Source organism: Trichomycterus rosablanca, chromosome 4 (assembly GCF_030014385.1).
Source record: "Trichomycterus rosablanca isolate fTriRos1 chromosome 4, fTriRos1.hap1, whole genome shotgun sequence".
NCBI classification, from domain to species: domain Eukaryota; kingdom Metazoa; phylum Chordata; class Actinopteri; order Siluriformes; family Trichomycteridae; genus Trichomycterus; species Trichomycterus rosablanca.
This window is the reverse complement of record NC_085991.1, coordinates 3,672,372-3,693,372: the sequence shown is the minus strand read 5'-3', so window position 1 is coordinate 3,693,372 and position 21,001 is coordinate 3,672,372. Positions and strand designations below refer to the sequence as shown.

Below are 21,001 nucleotides of genomic sequence, written 5' to 3'. Positions count from 1 at the left end.
TAAAGTCGAAGTGATTATGAGAATAAAGTCGAAATGAATATGAGGCTAAAGTCGAAGTGATTATATAGAATAAAGTCGAAATGATTATGAGGCTAAAGTCGAAGTGATTATATAGAATAAAGTCGAAATGATTATGAGGCTAAAGTCGAAATGATTGAGGCTAAAGTCGAAATGATTATGAGGCTAAAGTCGAAGTGATTATGAGAATAAAGTCGAAGTGATTATGAGGCTAAAGTCGAAGTGATTATATAGAATAAAGTCGAAGTGATTATGAGAATAAAGTCGAAGTGATTATGAGAATAAAGTTGAAGTGATTATGAGGCTAAAGTCGAAATGATTATGAGGCTAAAGTCGAAGTGATTATGAGAATAAAGTCGAAGTGATTATGAGGCTAAAGTCGAAGTGATTATATAGAATAAAGTCGAAGTGATTATGAGAATAAAGTCGAAGTGATTATGAGAATAAAGTCGAAATGATTATATAGAATAAAGTCGAAATGATTATATAGAATAAAGTCGAAGTGATTATGAGAATAAAGTCGAAGTGATTATATAGAATAAAGTCGAAGTGATTATATAGAATAAAGTCGAAATGATTATGAGAATAAAGTCGAAATGATTATATAGAATAAAGTCGAAATGATTATGAGAATAAAGGGCAGTGATAGCTCAGTGGGTAAGGTACTGGACTAGTAAACAGAAGGTTGCCGGTTCAAGCCCCGCCACCACCTAGTTGCCACTGTTGGGTCCCTGAGCAAGGCCCTTAACCCTCAATTGCTTATCGTGTTCCGCTCATTCTGTAAGTCACTTTGGATTAAAGCGTCTGCTAAATGCTGAAAATGTAAAGTATAAAGTCAAAATATTATAGCCAGAGAGTGAGCAGCCGTCCTAGGCTTGTCAGTTCAGAGAAGCACGGATCTCAGTACCTGGATTATCTTCCAACGTTACTGTGGTTATATACTGTATAACCCCCGATTATTTTTGGGTGGTTGTTTGTATTATACGCCTCTATCTACATGACATGATGACTAAACCCGTCAATGCAACCATTTATAGCGATACCATACAGCTTTAGTTTATCGTACGAGTCCGTAAAGGGGTTGGGGCCTCGGTTGAAGCACTGGTGACGACACAGACGTCGAGCGCACTGGTGGTGGGTGTTCATCTAAATAAACACAGTTTACACAGATCCAGGATTTCTTTATTTGTGAAACCGATACGAAAGTATACATTTTAACACGAGGAGCTCGCTATAGCCATAATATTTCCACTTTATTCTCGAAATCAGAACTTAAAAAATATGTTTTTTGTAAAAGTGGCCCTAATACGCCATCGTACATGCCAGTCCTGGGATTTCAATGACTTTTCTGTAATGGTTCCAAGAAAACCTTCCAAAAACATTCATTCTGCAACTTCATATTAATTTAGTTGTGTAGAACATTATTATTTAACTTTGTGACATGGCTTCCTAAATTATAAGGAACTGTGCAGGGTTTTTAAGCAGTATGTAAATAGTTTTTTATTGTTACCAATTTTGCTGGGTAAAATTCATTATTTAAAAAATCTACAGGCTTCAACAAACACAAGATTTACAAAAGTCATAAAATAACTCAGAATTACTACATAGACCCGAGCGGTGGTCCACACTCACATCACATGGATTCTTTTACTAGTTTTTCATACTTGGTAATCAAACGTTTCCTGATACACTTGCTGGTTTAGAGTTCATCTTTGCTGGACGTGGGACCTGCGTCTCCGCGGTTTTTATTAGCATGCTGGCGGTCCCAGTCAGTGTTTACTCTTTCGTCGTCCCAGATAGTGGACGTCTCGGTGTCGCTGATGTAGCCCGGTTCTCCTGTATAGTGGGTCGGGTTGAGGAGGAGAGGTTCCACCGAGAACGCCAGCAGGTTCCTGGACGCAAAGTTAGCCAGGTACTCATCACTGGAGTAGGAGAGAGAGTTATCTGGGTAAAAAGGACATTGGACATTGTGGACATTGCTTCTAGTTACCAAGTTTAGGTGTTTCAGCCACAGTTATTGGGTATAAAATGAATCCCATAAAATGTGGTTTGTCAGGTTTAGTGTGGGGGCTTTTCTGTGGTCCTCAACCCCAGTGAACATCTTTGGGATGAATTGGAACCTCGATTGCGAGACAGGCCTTGTTTAACATCTGTGCCTGACCTCACAAAATAATATAGTTGTAAAGATGATCATAGTCTGGTGTCCACATACTTTTGGCAATACGGTGTATCTCAAAATCTTTAATGCAGCCAATCAACTAGAGCCAATCCACTTACTGCTTGCACCAACAATAGAAGTACACAATGTGGACACACAAGCATCATATCTCTATATTTTGGAATATGACTGTGAGGATTATCTTTCATTCAGCCACAGAAATAATGCTGGATATTACAGCCTGTCTAATAGCTTGAGTTCCAATTATTCCATCCTCCACCATATTTCACAGCTGGCACTCGGTATCTGGAAGTACTTGGCTCTTTTGCATTTCTAAACCCAGACTGTTAGCACTGAGCGTGGCTGAAACACCTAAACTCAGTAATTAGTCGCAGTGACCATATTTATAAGGAAGATCTACTGAAATGTGAACCTACTCCGGGTGCTTGTTGAACATCACAGGCAGGAACTCGTCTACTGGCAGCATTTTGCTTAGAGGCTCAGCGTCCAGGAGTTTCCTGGCACCCTGAAGTGACAGGGCGTATCCCAGAGTCCAGTAGGAGTAGTCCGGGTTTACCAGGTTCTTTACCCCCTTCACCCAGCGTTCGGGCTTCTTCACCTGCAGCCTCTTGCGGCCCACATATCTAAAAAAAAAAAAAGATATATGTACTGTATATACATACACCGATCAGCCATAACATTAAAACCACCTCCTTGTTTGTAGTTCTACAATTACTGACTGTAGTCCATCTGTTTCTCTGCATGCTTTGTTAGCCCCCTTTCACCCTGTTCATCAATGGTCAGGACTCTCACACCACAGAGCAGGTATTATTTAGGTGGTGGATCATTCTCAGCTCTGCAGTGACACTGACATGGTGGTGGTGTGTTAGTGTGTGTTTTGCTGGTATGAGTGGATCAGAAACAGCAGCGCTGCTGGAGTTTTTAAACACTTCACTGTCACTGCTGAACTGAGAATAGTCCACCAACCAAATATATCCAGCCGGCAGCGTCCAGTGACCACTGATGAAGGTCTAGAAGATGAGCAACTCAAACAGCAGCAATAGATGAGCGATCGTCTCTGACTTTACATCTACAAGGTGGACCAACTAGGTAAGAGTGGACAGTGAGTGGACACGGTATTTAAAAACTCCAGCAGCGCCGCTGTGTCTGATCCACTCATACCAGCACACTAACACACCACCACCATGTCAGTGCAGTGCTGAGAATGATCCACCACATAAATAATACCTGCTCTGTGGTGGTCCTGTGGGGGTCCTGACCATTGAAGAACAGGGTGAAAGCAGGTAAAAAAAAGTATGCAGAAAAACAGATGGACTACAGTCAGTAATTGTAGAGCTACAAAGTGCTTCTATATGGTAAGTGGAGCTGATATCATACCCAACCTACATCAGGTCCCAGTCGAGCTGCGTTCGCCGAACATCCTCCATGATTGTCTTCAGGCGGCTCTTGTAGTTCACTTCGAAGCGGATGTCGTCCTCCAGCACCAGGACCTGCTGCTGCTCCCGTTCCACCACCTGAGGGAGACAATTAGTCAGGAATGTCCAGGTACGATCACTGACTGTTGGACATTCATTTAAGGATTTTACTCCCTGCCCCCATTTACCCACCTCCCCTTTTGTGTGGGAACAATACTAGAACACCACCAGTGCCAAGAGCTATTAGTAAAATAGTGGATTGTTCCACAGCAGGTGGGTTCTGCACAGCACCAGGGATCTCGGTTTAAACCCCTTTTGTTTACTGTCTGGGAGTTTGCTCTACCCATTCTGGGCGGCACGGTGACTCAGTGGGTAGCACTGTCGCCTCACAGCAAGATTCCCAGGTGGAGCGGTCCGGGTCCTTTCTGTGTGGAGTTTGCATGTTCTCCAGTGTCTGAATAGGTTTCCTCCAGGAGCTCTGGGTTCCTCCCACAGTCCAAAGACAAGCAAGTGAGATGAGCTGGAGACACAAAACTGTCCAAGACTTGAACTGATGAATCTTGTGTAAGCAGTAGCTACCTGTCCTGTCATGAATGTAACCAAAATGTGTGTAGTCACTCTCCTGGGTACTCCAGTTTTCTTTCACCTCCCAAGATATGCATGCTGAAAGTGGATTGGCTGATCAGTATGTTAGATTAGGCGTTAATAAGAGTCACGACAGCTAATTATTCTTCTTATTGCAGTACAGACGGTGCAGTTACGTATTATGCAGCACACAGGATGTGGTTGGAGTCGCAGCCCGGCAAGCCCTCGTAAACGCGTCCACTTGAGTAAATTCAGATAACTGTGACGTTTGTTCCTTATTCTTTTAAGAGAAGTGAGCAATGCAGTATGAAATGAAATGTTTTTTTTTTTTGTAGGATAGAAAGTACAGACTACGCTGTAGAATTTATAGAAATCTCTGTACAGGGTTAAATTAATTATTTAATGAATTAATGTATTAATAAATAAATAAAATAAATAAAATACTTAAATAACTTAATTAAATAAATAAATTAAATGAATAAACTAAATAAATAAATTAAATAAATACATACATTAATTAGATAAATAAATAAATAAATAAATAAAATAAATTAATTAAATAAATAAATTAATTAAATACATAAATTAATTAGATAAATAAATAAATTAAATAAATAAATTAAATAAATAAATTAATTAAATACATAAATTAATTAGATAAATAAATAAATTAAATAAATAAATAAAATAAATAAATAACAAAGATACAACACCAAAGCAGAATGAAATAATCTCAGAACAGAACTCAATCAAACAACTAGTCTAATTCTAAAACATATGCTTACAAGACTTGGATTGAATTGCTGCTCAGGTGGCGCAAAACACGCCAGCACACCAGAGCTGACATTTCGAACTCGTTGGTTCGAAATTCATCTCTGCCATCCGGCTGGACTGGGTGACTACATAAACAACGATTGGCTTGTTGTTCATACAGGGTGGGAGCTGGATAGGGACCTCATAACTGATGCAATTACGACCTCTGCTGGCTGAGTGATATAATGCGTTGAATAATGCGTTGGTCAGGGTGTGGCTCTCCGTACACAAAGCTGATCTGCATATGAACATGCCTCGTGGAGGTGAAAAGATGCAGTCGGCTACTGCACACGTGTTGGAAAGGGCAGATGTCAGTCTCGCTCATCTCAATCAGCAGTGGGGATCAGCATCAGTAGAGAGAGAGGTTGCGGCTTCTCCGGATTTAAAAGTGCATCCCCAAACATTTAATTTTGTTTAATTTAATTATATGATGCCACCCGACCTCGCCAGACTCCCATTTCAGAATCTGACCGCATTAGTACGAATCTCCTGCTGCTCCTACCTGAGTCCAAATATTATAATGACTGAGGAAGCAGCCGATCTCCCCTCTCGTGAGAGCCCGGCCGGAGTACGGGTCACGGTAACCCGGCAGCATCTCGATCCCTAAAGTCCGGAGCTGTGATGAGTTCAGAGCCCTGAGACACACAGACAGATAGAGAGATTTTCAAAAAATACGCCAACATATGATGGACAGTCCGGAGGACCGGTAGTGACCTCGTACGATCTCGTACTTGCCGTCCACCGCCTCGGTTACCGTGACGTCAATACCCAAAACCTCCATGGTGCGCAGCATACGCTCCCTACGGTCCGCACGCCGCTTCAGATTAATCACAAAGATCTGCCAGAAAAACAGAACACTGGTTGAATGATTGAATATTTAATAAGTCACTCTATGGCCAAAAGTGTGTGGACACCCCATTTCAGCCACAGGTGCATAAAATGAATTCTATTAGATGAACGAGCAGTTTGGGGAAGTCCCTGTGCTGTCCCATCAAAGAGTCCAATAGTGGAACTCCACTGGCCTGCGCATAGCCCTGACCTCAAGCCCATTAAGCATCTTTGGAACGAATTGGTATACCGTTTGCATGCCAAGCTGTCTTGTCAAATGCACCAACATCTTGTGGACAGCCTGTTATAGCTGCAAAGAAGAAGGATGAATCTATTAAAGCCCATGGTTTTGAAACAGGATGGCCAAGTGTCCACATACTTTTGGTCACATATGGTTTAAACTCTCTGAGCAAAAACCGGTTGTTCTTTGTACTGGCTGAAGACGTTTGGTCTGCTGAGATGGTCATTAATTTATGGACAGTGGTTCTGTAGACACGTGTGATACACCGATCAGGCATAACATTATGACCACCTTCCTAATATTGTGTTGGTCCCCCTTTTGCTGCCATACGCAACAAACAGTGATGCACTGTGTATTCTGACACCTTTCTATCAGAACCAGCATGAACTTCTTCAGCAGTTTGAGCTACAGCAGCTCGTCTGTTGGATCAGACCACACGGGCATCAGTGAGCCTTGGCCGCCTGTCGCCGATTTACCACTGTTCCCTCCTCGACCCCCTTTGATAGATACTGACCACTGCAGACCAGGAACACCCCACAAGAGCTGCAGTTTTGGAGATGCTCTGACCCAGTCGTCATTTTTCCTGCTTCTAACATCAACTTTGAGGATAAAATGTTCACTTGCTGCTTAATATATCCCCCCACTAACAGGTGCCGTGATGAAGAGATAATCAGTGTTATTCACTTCACCTTTCAGTGGTCATAATGTTATGCCTCGTGGGTGTATAAATGACCTGTGAGGAGATGTGATACTCACCTCATCGAAAGCCATTCTGTCCTTGTTTTTGGGTGGGATGTGCAGATAGCGTGAAGGCTCCAAGGTGAAATCCACTATGGATAATAAATATTTATCAGTGATTGTTTTTATTAGTAAAGAATAAGCACTTGGTCGAACCTGTTATCCAGTGGGACTCAGAACTGGTACAGGAAACTATGGATTCAGAGGCGCCCAGGTGGTGCAGCGGGATATTTCACGAGCACACCAGCACTGGGATTCTGAACTCCTTAGTGACACCCCATAGTGAGCACTATTAACAGTGCAGAAATTGCAGCAGGCTTAAATGGGGCGGGGTCGTCGATACTGTATAAGGAACCTGGTTAGTAGCCCAAGGCGTCTGTACAGAAGTGAATGAACGCAGAGATCAGTGAGTGACTCTCCACGAGTGAGACTGGCCTCACATGCAAATCCACCCAAGTACAGGGGAACAAGAAGGGGTTGATGGACAGGTGTCGGAGGGGGCATGTCAGGCAAATATACCCTCAAATATAAATAGAAAAAAACTATGGATTAAGTTTCTTGCTCAAGGGTCCAAAAGTGCCACCTTGAGAGTGGCAGGGCTTGAACTCTAAACTGATGAGCCACCACTGGCCTTCATGGCTTATACTGGTTCCAGTACACCACATTCCCAAAACTATGCAGCAGTTTGGCTATTTCAGACACGCCTTTGGCTAAAAGGTACATCAAATCTGTCATCGATCCACCACAGAACCTGCAGTTCTCAACCTTTGGCCCTTGGGCCCTTTGCAGCCTGGGACACATGAAGGTCTGGGATGCACTTGTCCATTATTTCCATACGTTACTGCATGTGTGTGGCCTGTGAGATCAGATTTTGTTTACTGTTTTAGCCCACTGTGGCTCATTTGACAACATGTTTGGGAGGGCACTTGGGTGGTGCATTACTAAGACATGAGTTCGAATCTCAGCGGTACCACCAGCCTGGTCACTTAACAGACACAACTGGCCGTGTCTGATGGAGGAAAGGTCGGATGTGGATTCCCAGCCTCACCATGGTAACAGAGACAACAGAGAGCATAGCGTGATCCTCCACACATGCTAAAGCTCTCCGTGAGCAGCAGTCGCCGGACTGGTTAAGAGAACTGGATATATCCAAATTAGGATGCAATAGGAAGCATTGCTCGGTTACCGATGTGGAATGTGTATCTGGATCATGTGACTCACACATGGCCTCCGTTAGTGTGTGGGTGAAGCTCTCGGCCTCGTCCTCCAGGGTCTGCTGCGTCCGTACCGGTACGGGTAAATACCCATAATGCTCTCTGTTACTCACAAACATCTGCACCCCTGCAGGGAAGTGAACAAAACACCACATGACCAAAAGTATACGGACACTCAGTGGAAATATTGAGATGTTTTAGCCACACACGCTGTAAATAAATAACATGCTTTCAACTTTGTGGCAACAGTTTAGGGAATGGGCACAAATTCCCACAGTCTCCAGTATCCCGTGGAAAGCCCTCCCAGAGAAGCGAAGACCTTTAAAGCCATATTTGCATGACAAGATTAAAACATGTCATTGTTCAAAACTAGATTTAGTCATGCCCAATTCCCCACGCAGAAACAATACTTCCTAAATTCATACGCCGCTCATTCCAGCATCCTGGCCAAACAGTAGGTGTCGCTGTTGCCCAGTGCACCAAATTGATAAAATGAGTTCTAGATTTGGCCAAATTTCAAATGTGCCAATCCACCTTCTGCATGCTTTTGGAAGGTGGCAGAGAAACCCATCCAGACTTATAAAGAAGATCCCAAACTCCTTACAGACAGTGAGCAGAGGCAAGGACCCTAAACCCACATGTGTGCAGAACCCACTCTACCAGCTGTGCCACCCAGGAACTATTGAATACAATTTGAAGTAGACTGAGACATTTTAAACTGGTTTTAATGGTTCTGCCGTGCACAGCTCACCTGCTTGTCTTGCAGAGAAGGAGAAGGCCAGGATGTCATCCAGGACCCACGGGTACATCTTGTGGAGCGGGTAGAAGCTGAGGGCACGGCTGGTGCTCCGTCGTAAATCTAACAGCATGGTGGAGTGAATCATGGGCACTGCGTGGCACCCAGTGCGCTTCCAGTTCCGAATGGGAACGTACTCATCCGTCCTCTTGTAAAAACCCTTAAGGAAATAATGTACTGTGAGTTTGTCGTTTTCATGCCATGAAACGTGTTCGCTGAGACGTTTCCTGCATTTACAGGCCGCTGAACGTACCTGTGCTGTCATGCCACACCAGAAGTTGGAGTAGAGCGTCCTGGACTCCAGCATGGGAGCCACCAGGGTTCGGTTCTCGGCGATCAGCAGGTTCAGCACGTTTGGGTTTGTTAGCAGGTTATCGCTGTCTGCAAACTAGAGAAACCAGATCAATAAGACTTGACTCATTTAACTTACACATACAATCAACAGTTTAGGGAAGGCCCTTTCCTTCCTGTTCTAACCTAACCATGCCCCTGTGCACAAAGCAAGGTTCATAAATGACCTGGAGCTCCAGTGGTCTGCACAGAAACTCTGAGAGCACAAATGCTCACAGGCACACTCCAAATGATTGTGGAAAGCCTTCTCTTAAAAATAGAGACTGTTACAGCTGCAAATTGTGCACAGCTCCATACTAAATGCACATGAGTTTAGAATAGTCACCAAGCTCATAGTCAGGTGTCCATATACTTCTGGCCGTGTAGTGTATTTTTGCTAATGAGACAAAATAAAGCAGATGCCTATGGAGAAGGAACCACATACCAGTACTAAAACATCATTCCAGCTGTAAAGCGTGGTGGAGGGAGCTTCATGGTGCTGTCTTACGGCCTGGACAGCTTGTAATTGTAATTAAAAGAAGAATTGATTTGAAATTGTATCGCAGAATTTGAGGATAGGCGCTTGGGTGGAACAAACACTGAGATCCAGGTTCAAAGACGCCAGACGTCCACACAGACGATTGTCCTGCGCCCAGTGTTTCCCAGTGAAATCGTACCCGCCACGACCCTGACCAGGCTAAAGCAATGAATAAATCTCAGATCGTCAGTCCATCACACAAGATCAGATACAAGTTGAGATGATCTGGTACGACCTAGAAATGGGGACTCGAGTCCAATTCGCACGTAAGTCGCACAAACAGTGACTTCAGACTCGGACTCATTTCAAATGACTCGGACTCGACTCATGACTCGCAAAAAATGACTCGTAAACAACTAGAGTCTCTAGCGTCACCACGTGGTAACATTAGTTACAGTGTATCACAAAAGTGAGTACACCCCTCACATTTCTGCAAATATTTTATTATATCTTTTCATGGGACAACACTATAGACATGAAACTTGGATATAACTTAGAGTAGTCAGTGTACAACTTGTATAGCAGTGTAGATTAACTGTCTTCTGAAAATAACTCAACACACAGCCATCAATGTCTAAATGGCTGGCAACATAAGTGAGTACACCCCACAGTGAACATGTCCAAATTGTGCCCAAAGTGTCAATATTTTGTGTGACCACCATTATTATCCAGCACTGCCTTAACCCTCCTGGGCATGGAATTCACCAGAGCTGCACAGGTTGCTACTGGAACCCTCTTCCACTCCTCCATGATGACATCACGGAGTTGGTGGATGTTAGACACCTTGAACTCCTCCACCTTCCACTTGAGGATGCACCAGAGGTGCTCAATTGGGTTTAGTCCATCACCTTTACCTTCAGCTTCCTCAGCAAGGCAGTTGTCATCTTGGAGGTTGTGTTTGGGGTCGTTATCCTGTTGGAAAACTGCCATGAGGCCCAGTTTTCGAAGGGAGGGGATCATGCTCTGTTTCAGAATGTCACAGTACATGTTGGAATTCATGTTTCCCTCAATGAACCGCAGCTCCCCAGTGCCAGCAACACTCATGCAGCCCAAGACCATGATGCTACCACCACCATGCTTGACTGTAGGCAAGATACAGTTGTCTTGGTACTTCTCACCAGGGCGCCGCCACACATGCTGGACACCATCTGAGCCAAACAAGTTTATCTTGGTCTCGTCAGACCACAGGGCATTCCAGTAATCCATGTTCTTGGACTGCTTGTCTTCAGCAAACTGTTTGCGGGCTTTCTTGTGCGTCAGCTTCCTCCTGGGATGACGACCATGCAGACCAAGTTGATGCAGTGTGCGGCGTATGGTCTGAGCACTGACAGGCTGACCTCCCACGTCTTCAACCTCTGCAGCAATGCTGGCAGCACTCATGTGTCTATTTTTTAAAGCCAACCTCTGGATATGACGCCGAACACGTGGACTCAACTTCTTTGGTCGACCCTGGCGAAGCCTGTTCCGAGTGGAACCTGTCCTGGAAAACCGCTGTATGACCTTGGCCACCATGCTGTAGCTCAGTTTCAGGGTGTTAGCAATCTTCTTATAGCCCAGGCCATCTTTGTGGAGAGCAACAATTCTATTTCTCACATCCTCAGAGAGTTCTTTGCCATGAGGTGCCATGTTGAATATCCAGTGGCCAATATGAGAAAATTGTACCCAAAACACCAAATTTAATAGCCCTGCTCCCCATTTACACCTGGGACCTTGACACATGACACCAGGGAGGGACAACGACACATTTGGGCACAATTTGGACATGTTCACTGTGGGGTGTACTCACTTATGTTGCCAGCCATTTAGACATTAATGGCTGTGTGTTGAGTTATTTTTAGAAGACAGTAAATCTACACTGCTATACAAGCTGTACACTGACTACTCTAAGTTATATCCAAGTTTCATGTCTATAGTGTTGTCCCATGAAAAGATATAATGAAATATTTGCAGAAATGTGAGGGGTGTACTCACTTTTGTGATACACTGTACGTGTGAAAATTAACCTGTTTTGGCCCACTTAACACACAACGCACGCAATGGGTAAATGTTACAGCCAGCTTCCGGCGTAGTGATGAAGCATCGCTCCCTACTCCCTACACAGTTTGAAGTTCACTTCATTTAAACATTTTCGTTACCTTTGGATTGGAATCTCACTTAAAATGGTGAAATACCCTACGTAGTGCACTTTACAGGAACAACTGGTGTGAATGGAACGCTCCAACAGAATTGGCGCTAATGGTTGAAAGACGCTTTCTGCACCAATCAGACCTTCTGATTTTAATTTTAGTAAGAAATGCTGTTATTTGCATTTATTCAGTTGACTCGGACTCTAGCCTAAAGACTCGTGACTTGACTCGGACTCTAGTCTAAAGACTCGTGACTTGACTCGGACTCTAGCCTAAAGACTCGTGACTTGACTCGGACTCTAGTCTAAAGACTCGTGACTTGACTCGGACTCTAGTCTAAAGACTCGTGACTTGACTCTGACTCTAGTCTAAAGACTCGTGACTTGACTCGGACTCTAGTCTTAAGACTTGTGACTTGACTCGGACTCTAGCCTAAAGACTTGTGACTTGACTCGGACTCTAGCCTAAAGACTCTTGACTTGACTCGGACTCTAGCCTAAAGACTCATGACTTGACTCGGACTCTAGTCTAAAGACTCATGACTTGACTCTGACTCTAGCCTAAAGACTCGTGACCTGACTCTGACTCTAGTCTAAAGAATCATGACGACTCGGACTCTAGCCTAAAGACTCATGACTTGACTCGGACTCGAACATCTCTGGTATGACCTAAAGAGAGCTAATCATGCATGAAACCCCGGAGAGGTCTAGAAGGTCCTCCTCACTGTAGCACAAGTCTGATCAGCAGCTACAGGACACGTTACTGCAGCTAAAAATGGTTCTACAGTCCAAAACCTCCAGTCTGTGTTTATTTTAATTCATTTTTTTATTAATTAGAAGGCAGACAAGGAAGGAGGAGTCCACGTAACGTACCAGGATGTAGTCGGCCCACTGAGCCCGGGCCGATCTGAGAGCGGCCTGCCTCAGCTTCATCACGTGGCTGAATCTGGAATCAGGCCAGTGCTTGGGACCCGACTCATCCACGTAGGATCTGTAATTAAATTCGTCAGCGTGTTAATATAGCATGTTTATTATAAAATAACTCTCAGTCATTCAGGCAGCAAAGAGCATGTTGCAGGTTTAAATCCCAGGCAGTGGAGTGTTCATTGCGTAATGTTGTCTGTGTAACTGTTGTTTCTGCTGCTTTCAGGTTATCCTGCAACTAGCTCACCTGTCCGGGGACGACTTGCCGTTCCTCGTACTTTCCACTTATGGAAAAAGAACCCAGTTGTACTTGTGTGAATGTTCGCTGTGTTTTCTGGGGCTGAGGTCAGCCAGTATACAGTGCCCCTGAAGTACCCTACACTCAAGGGCCCAAAGCCCTGACCACTGAGTGACTACCTCTGTCTTGCAGAAGCCATTTCTGTTACCCTTGGGTCCTCAACGCTGTACTCGACACACTGTGCTCATAGTGTGATCATTGCAAGACAGAGCAACAGAGCAGCTCTACACAGAAAGGGACCCTGGATGCCGGGCAGGGGAATCAAACCCAAGCCCTGCTTGCTGTGAGGCAACAGCACTACCCACTGCACCACAGTGCCACCCACACCCAAATTTTAACCAATTATTTCGTAGCATAATATAAGCGTTTATAAAGCGTTTATTATTATTTTATTTATTATTATTATCACCATGTGTCTAAATGAATGTAACAGGTCATGTTGAATTGAACCTCCTACCTCTGGTCATCCTCTGTGGTCCTGAACCGGACGGAATGATACAGAAGCTCCACTCCAGTTAGCCACTCCTGCAGCATGGCAGTCGTGTTGTCAACGCTGTGGTCCGCTGCAGCCCTAAAACAGGGTCAAATCCTTCAGACGCCAGTGGCAGATACACCGACCAGGCATAACATTCTGATCACTGACATGTGAAGTGAATAAACTGATTATCTCTTAATCACGGCACCTGTTAGTAGGTGGGATATTTTAGGCAGCGAGTGAACATTTTATCTTCAAAGTTGATGTTAGAAGCAGGAAAAATGGGCGAGCGTGAGGATCTGAGTGAGTTTGACGAGGGCCAGATTGTGATGGTTAGAAGACTGGGTCAGAGCATCTCCAAAACTGCAGCTCTTGTGGGGTGTTCCCGGTCTGCAGTGGTCAGTATCTATCAAAACTGGTCCAGGGAAGGAACAGTGGTAAACCGGCGACAGGGTCATGGGCGGCCAAGGCTCATTGATGCCCCTGTGGTCCGATCCAACAGACGAGCTACTGTAGCTCAAATTGCTGAAGGAGTTAATGCTGGTTCTGATAGAAAGGTGTCAGAATACACAGAGCAGCACAGTTGCAGGGCTGTTTTGGCAGCAAAAGGGGGACCAACACAATATTAGGAAGGTGGTCATAATGTTATGCCTATTCGGTTTATATTCAGCTTACCTGATTTTTTTTTAATCCATATCAGACTCAGTTGATGGCTTGTATTTTCATCAGCGATAAAAGCGTCTGCTAAGTGCCATAAATGTAAACGTCAGCATAGTGTGTTTCTGAAACTCAACTCAATAATTAAGAGGGGCGTCCAAATACTTTTGGACGTATGTGGTATACGTTTTCAGCTCACACTTTCTGTCCTTCTCCTTTTCTGGGCATTCTCTCACTGCACTGTGACTTTTGTTGCCCCTCGATGCTGTTTGTTCTCCAAGCGCTGAATATTTCAGACCCCGGTGCTGAATCGAACCCTCGGCTCAGTCAGCGCACCCCTTCAGTACAGACATGACTGACTTGTTCTTTTTCTGTGACTGAATCCACACCTCAAACGTCTACATTTGATCACCATCAACAAGCTTCTGGAAAAACTCTCAGTAAACTCTCAGACTTCTCAGTGCCCATCTAAACAGTGCAAGTTTGACTGCATTCATTAGTAAATGCATTGGAAAGAAAACCCAAATTGTTATGGGCAGTTGTAGCCTAGTGGTTAAGGTACTGGACTAGTAATCAAAAGGTCGCTGCCAGGTTGTCACTGTTGGGCTCTTGAGCAAGGCCCTTAACCCTCAATTGCTTAAACAGTATACTGTCACAGTAGTGTAAGATGCTTGATTGGACTAGTAATCAGAAGGTTGCTGGTTTAAGCCTCACCACTGCCAGGTTGCTGCTGTTCGGCCCTTGAGAAAGGCCCTTAACCCTCAATGACTTAGACCTCATACAGAGCTGCTTTGATTAAAAGCGTCTGCTAAATGCCGAAAATGTAAATGAGGGGTGTGAGGGGTGTATTTTTCTCTAATCATCTAATCATTGCCAGTTCCTCTATTGCAATTGTTTTGCCGCTTGTACCACCCCCGTGCTGGCCGAGGAGAGCTGAGACTATCAGGCATCCCCTGGAGTCTCACAGAGAGCCGTATCGCATACATATTCATCGCCACATTGTCCCGTCACTGTAGAACATCTGACTGCATCCAAATTATGTTAAGTTTATTTTTCATCTTTATTTATTATTCCATCCACGTTCTGCAATGCAACAGTGGTGGGCAAAATACTACCACCACTACGCCTCACAGCAGGTACAGTGTCGTCATCCTGTCTTCTCCAAACACACGACTAGTCATTTTGGAAAACCCACATTAGTTGTTGTTTAAATGACACTGTATGTAAGTACACTGTATGGCCGAATGTATGTGCACTCCTCTTGTACTTACTGGTTTTAGGTGTGCAGAAACTCTGCTGGTTCAGTTGGGCAGTTGTAGTCTAGTGGTTAAGATACTGGACTAGTAAGCAGAAGGTCACTGGTTCAAACTCCACCACTGCTAGGTTGCTGCTGCCCTTGAGCAAGGCCCTTAACTCTCAATTGCTTAGACGGCATACTAAAGCGTCTGCTAAATGCTGAAAATGGAAATGGTTCGATGGCCTGCACAAAGCCAAAATGTCAATTATAAAACGGATAGTTCCGGTCCTAAAATCTGATTGGCTGAGCCGCGTTCTAAGCCGTTGTAAAATCCCCGATAAACGCACACCTAGGACCACCTCACATCATTCCATATTAATACGCCACTGAATACAAAAAGTTAATGTTATTTTCGCCCTCATGTTGCCTAGCAACACTGTTAATCGAACTATTTTGCGTCGCGGAAGAATGCTTTATTGTAAGTTTATACACAATAAATACATTTATGAATTAAACATTGTTGTATTTATTATATTTTATGTTGACCGCCGTTTTATAAAAGCAATAAGCCACTCGAGAAGTTTTCCGCTTCGCGTCGTGCCAAAAACGTCATCCCCGTGCTAAAATCACAGTAATGCACGGCCTCTCGTGGCTTATTGCTTTATTGTAAACCAGGTTTTTACATCATCAGTCCCTGAACTCACATTTTTTAAAATAAATAGACACACAATTCACACTTTCACAAGAGTGGACGCTTGTATAGCCACAACTGGTGGGAGGGAACAGAATGTTCAACAAGCGAATGGTCCGGTGTCCACAGTCTTTTGGCCATATAGTGTAATTAAATAAATACACAGCATTAAAAAACTTAGATGTTATTTGGTAAAACCATAAAGGCAGCGTACTGCTTTATAAAAACCAAACATGTCTGTACTTTACACTAGCAATTAAAATACTTGATGGTAATTGAGAGCAGCAACTAATCAGTTTGTTCTTTTTTAAATGACGTTGTACTCACTGAAATGGTATAAGCAATTATTATTATATTGTATATATTATTAGAGGTATAATACATTTCTCATCTCCCATAAACAAATAGTTACTAGCCACAACATTCTTAAGCCCCTCAAAGAACTCTTGCTTCAATAAGAAATAAATAAATGCAAAAATGATCATCAATCACCACACAAACAACAGTTACCAGATAGCAATCCGGTCCTTCGGATAGTCCAAGCGTTCGATGCAGCCCAGGTAAAAGGGAAGACTGTGGTCAGCATTGCGAGCCAGTATGGTGATCATCACCTTCGGCCTGAGCAGAGCCGACTCGCTCCAGAGGGGTTCCAGACCCGGTAATCCATCGGAAAATCCGAACCTCAGTTGGATCGTGAGTCCAAACAGAAGCTGAATGGATCTCCGTAGATGCAGCATGGCCTGCACAGTACTGTCCCGGGTCTCTCACAGGGAGAGAAAGAATGTAGCAGTCAAACAGAAAACTGAGGGGTCTGTTTTCCTCCCGAGGGGAAGCGGCCACAACCTGGACGCTCGTCTCAAGTCCAAAAAATTATTATTTTAAAGAAATGGTGATTGGGTGGCACAGTGGCTCGGTGGGTAGCACTGTCGCCTCACAGCAAGAAGGTCCTGGGTTTGAGCCCCAGGTGGGGCGGTCTGGGTCCTTTCTGTGTGGAGTTTGCATGTTCTCCCAGTGTCTGTGTGGGTTTCTTCCAGGAGCTCCGGTTTCCTCCCACAGTACAAAAACATGCAGTCAGGTTAATTGGAGACACTGTGTGTGTGTATGTGTGTGTGTGTCTGCCCTGCGATAGACTGGCGCCCCGTCCAGGGTGTTACTGTGTGCCTTGCGCCCATTGAAAAGCTGGGATAGGCTCCAGCACCCCCCGCGACCCTGATTGGATAAGCACTTAAGAAAGTGAGTAAGAGAAACGGCGATTGTCCACAAATTTATTGGCTATTAAATACATGATGTCTATAACAGATGTAAAATACATACAGAAAATCATAAACATCATTTATTTATTTCAAGTTAAATGAATAAAGGATCTATCTACACTAAATGGCCAAAAGTATGTGGACACCTGACCATGAGATTGTTCGACCTCTCATATTAAAACCATGGGCATTGATATGACACACACACACACACACACACACACCTTCACCCCAACTACAGCTTTAACAACATAATTTGCTTTTCTATTATTTTGGAGTGTGCCTGTTGAAATGATGATTTGTGCCCACTGATGTTTGTAGTGGGGTTGAGGTCACAACTATAAACCCAGACCTGATAAAGACACATTTATAAATATATGACAAATCCCACATGCCATTTATTGCTATTATTATTGTTGTTGTTGTTATGGGTGTGGCTAAACCACTTGAACTTAGTAATTAGAAGGAGTGTCCACATACTTTTGGCAACATAGTGTACCTGCATACATACCTAGCTAGCAGTATACACCGAATATTTTGGTGCTTCTGTAAAAAATGGGTCCATATTTTATTAAAATGCAAGGGTACCAATATTATCTGTCATATCCCGTGCTAGTTCAGTGCTGGATCCAGCGATGTGGAAGGATCCGGATGGTGGCCGTGCTCTCGCAGGTCAACAGACTGGTCACCTGATCGAGGTTCAATCCAGCCACCATCTCTCCGTTCACCTCCAGGATTTCATCCCCGACTCCCAGCAGGGCGGTGTAGATGATCTCTGTGGTACTGCCTCCGACTTTCTCCACGTATATTCCTGGGAAGAGAGTGGAACATTTATTTTATTATGCTAAGATTTATACCCTGGGGTGCCGTCTAGCTGCCTCATATATCAACAAAATTTCTTACAGTGCTAGGGTCAGTGTATGACTATATATGAAGGCCCTACCTGAAAATATTTTGCCCTACCTGAGTCCGGTCGACCTTTTCCTCTTGAAATGACGAAGCCGAACGGCGCGTTAACTGGTCGCGTGAGCTCTAACAGCAAAGTACCATCAGGAAAAGACTGAACAAGTCGACCCAGTGGACCTGAACCTTGTGATTCATCTGACTTGCCCGTTCCCTCCTTCCCCTTAAGATCTCTAAGAAAAGCAGAAATAGATGCTCAATCAGAGATCCTCTGAACATCTGGGTTTGATTTGAATACCAGAAACAGCTTTTTCCACCAAGTCGTCATATCCAATTACTTGATCGCGTAACTATGTTATGACCGAGTAACTAACACACTAACACTAACAAACGTCTCTGCCAGATGTTAAACTAAGGCAGGTTCTTATGGAGATCGCACATTGAGTCACGCACTGATCCCCATTATTCCCCGTCTCTTGCAGTGCCATCAAACAGCCAGCAGAGGTCGTAATTGCAGCGATAATGAGGAATCCCTACGGCCCTCCCACCCTCAATCATGCATTAAAGATTTATCTTTTTAACACCGGTTCTAATTGGCTGATTTTGTGATTTTTCAAACATTTGGGCCCCATGTTGTCATGCCATGAATCTTATCTACTGACATGATGGAAGCAAACAAGAACTCATGATCTGTCAACAAAATACTAGGCAGGTGTAGCCTAGTGGTTAAAGCACGGGACTAGTAATAATTAAGCCCTTAAGATGTCTGCTAAATGCCAAATTCATAAAAGCCCTTTACAATAGACGACTTCAAGACTCCAATATATCCTACTGTATCACCTACTGTGTATTATCATCTAGGATTATTTTGTACTTAAAAGATTTGCAAAGCTCCCCCTACACACCTGGATCCAAGATTAAGAGGTGAAGAAGGGTCTCCAGGTAAAGCTGATCGCTCATATTTCCTCTTCGGAGACTGCAGGCTCTGTACCGAGGAGACTTTGCGCAGCTGAGCGAGTGGAGACTCCTGATGGACATAAACGAATCACAACACACATTAGAAACCCGAGGCACCCAGATATCCACGACATAAATCTCATTACAGCTATACTAACAGTATGGAGGGCCTGCAGAGAGGGCGTCCTCTGGAGAGGAGCAAGGCTTTTGTGAGTGGGGCTTGGAGATGCTCTGGGCGTGCAGATGGACAGCTGTTCCATGCTGCTGGACCGGTTGCCCTTTACCAGCTTTCCCATGCTGTTCAGACCCATGGATGAGAAGAATCGTCGGAGAGAAAGCTTGGGCCTGCCCTCACGCTCAAATGCCCTCCTGTGAAAACATCAAAATTCACAATCAGTCCAAATGAAGCATCATTTTATTATTTAGAGCTCAAAGTTCTGAAGGACTCACTGGGATACGGATAAATGGTCATCCCACTGAAGATCAGCTTTGCGGTGCTCTGATTTTCGGAGGTCTTCGGGCTGTAATACTGCCGGGCCGCGGACCATCGTTCGACGTTCTGGTGGATGAGATGCAGCACAAATAGAATCCCTGCAGACATCATCACTTGGCGACTTGGCTAATAAATAATAATAAAAAATATTGAAATATGGATTCCTGGCTCTGTTTCTTTATTTAAGAAGAAAGGTTCAGCCATGGGAAGGTGGACCATGGAGCCCTGACAAGTTAATATACTGCATCCTGTTTGCATCGGTCAGTTTTAGTTCCTAGAGGTTTTGTTGTGCCTAAGGAACCTAAGGAACCATCTCAACTACCTTACATTTGCGGCATATTTGGGACTCAAAAGTCTAGCCTTAGGTTACTACCAGTTTAAGCTTACCGTCAGCCAGGTCGTCAACATCCCACATCGCTGAAGCCTGGAGTTCAGACTTCACCACAGACGATGCGTGTCTAATAGAGAACGGTTTTATAAATGAAGCGAGTCCTGGGTCCTGTGATGCCTCTGAAGTTTTGAAGCTGAGCTGCTCCTGACGTGCATCATCCAGGTGGTGAGAACCTCCATCCAAGCCCTTGTCCGTATTAATGAAATGATACTGAACCGAAGGCTGAAGCTTCACTGCCCGTTGCACCACTGGCCTGCCCTTGGATCCTGACTTTAAAGCGGACTTGATGGGCAGCTGTAGTCCAGCAGATGTCTTGAAGCTTCTAGAACCTGCAACTGCGGGCAAAGAATGATCGATCGCGAACGTCACACCTCGTACAGGTCTCTCTTTCTGTTTCAGAACTCCAGAGGTCTCCTCCAGACTCGATCTGGTTCTAGAATTCCGTCGTTGGGCTAAGAGTTCTTGACCTCGAACGTAAGGACCGTGGCCTGCTTCAGCTCGGCTTTCCCCTTTGCGGCTTCTTCTGCGAAGCTTGCCGAAAACCGACACCCTCTCCTCGGTCTCACTTGCTCTAGAGGCCTCGACATTTCCTGTCAGACTGAAGCTCCCTGTCAATGTGACACCTCCTAAAAACGCTGAACGATTGGTTTGATGACTTGATTGACCAGGACTGGCTGTTAGATTGGTTGATTTGTTCTGCCCCTCCAGACTTGACTTAGTGGAAGAGTCTTTGGCATGAGTGGGTGCCAGGATGCTCCCACAGGTCTCACATTTTCTGAAACCATCCTTCAGCAACACATGGTCAGAAGAGGGTTGTAGTTTAGGGAGCCCTAAACTACCCCAGATGAATTCAGAACCTGTGCCCGTCTGCGAAACCACAGGACCCAGACCTGCCATTTGAT

At 44.4% G+C, this 21,001-nt stretch overlaps 1 protein-coding gene across 1 annotated transcript; it reads right to left on the bottom strand.

The window, feature by feature from the left end:
• Positions 1-1,717: 1,717 nt before the first annotated feature.
• On the bottom strand, positions 1,718-17,864 carry colgalt2a (collagen beta(1-O)galactosyltransferase 2a). The gene is made up of 13 exons (XM_062992831.1): positions 17,855-17,864; positions 16,613-16,865; positions 13,500-13,613; positions 12,694-12,811; positions 9,081-9,215; positions 8,783-8,987; positions 8,039-8,158; positions 6,836-6,909; positions 5,742-5,848; positions 5,513-5,645; positions 3,584-3,711; positions 2,614-2,820; positions 1,718-1,940 (listed from the first exon to the last, which is right to left on the bottom strand). Exons 1-13 carry the CDS (start codon positions 17,862-17,864, stop codon positions 1,718-1,720), a joined length of 1,827 nt encoding a protein of 608 aa, XP_062848901.1.
• Between the last annotated feature and the right edge of the window lie 3,137 nt (positions 17,865-21,001).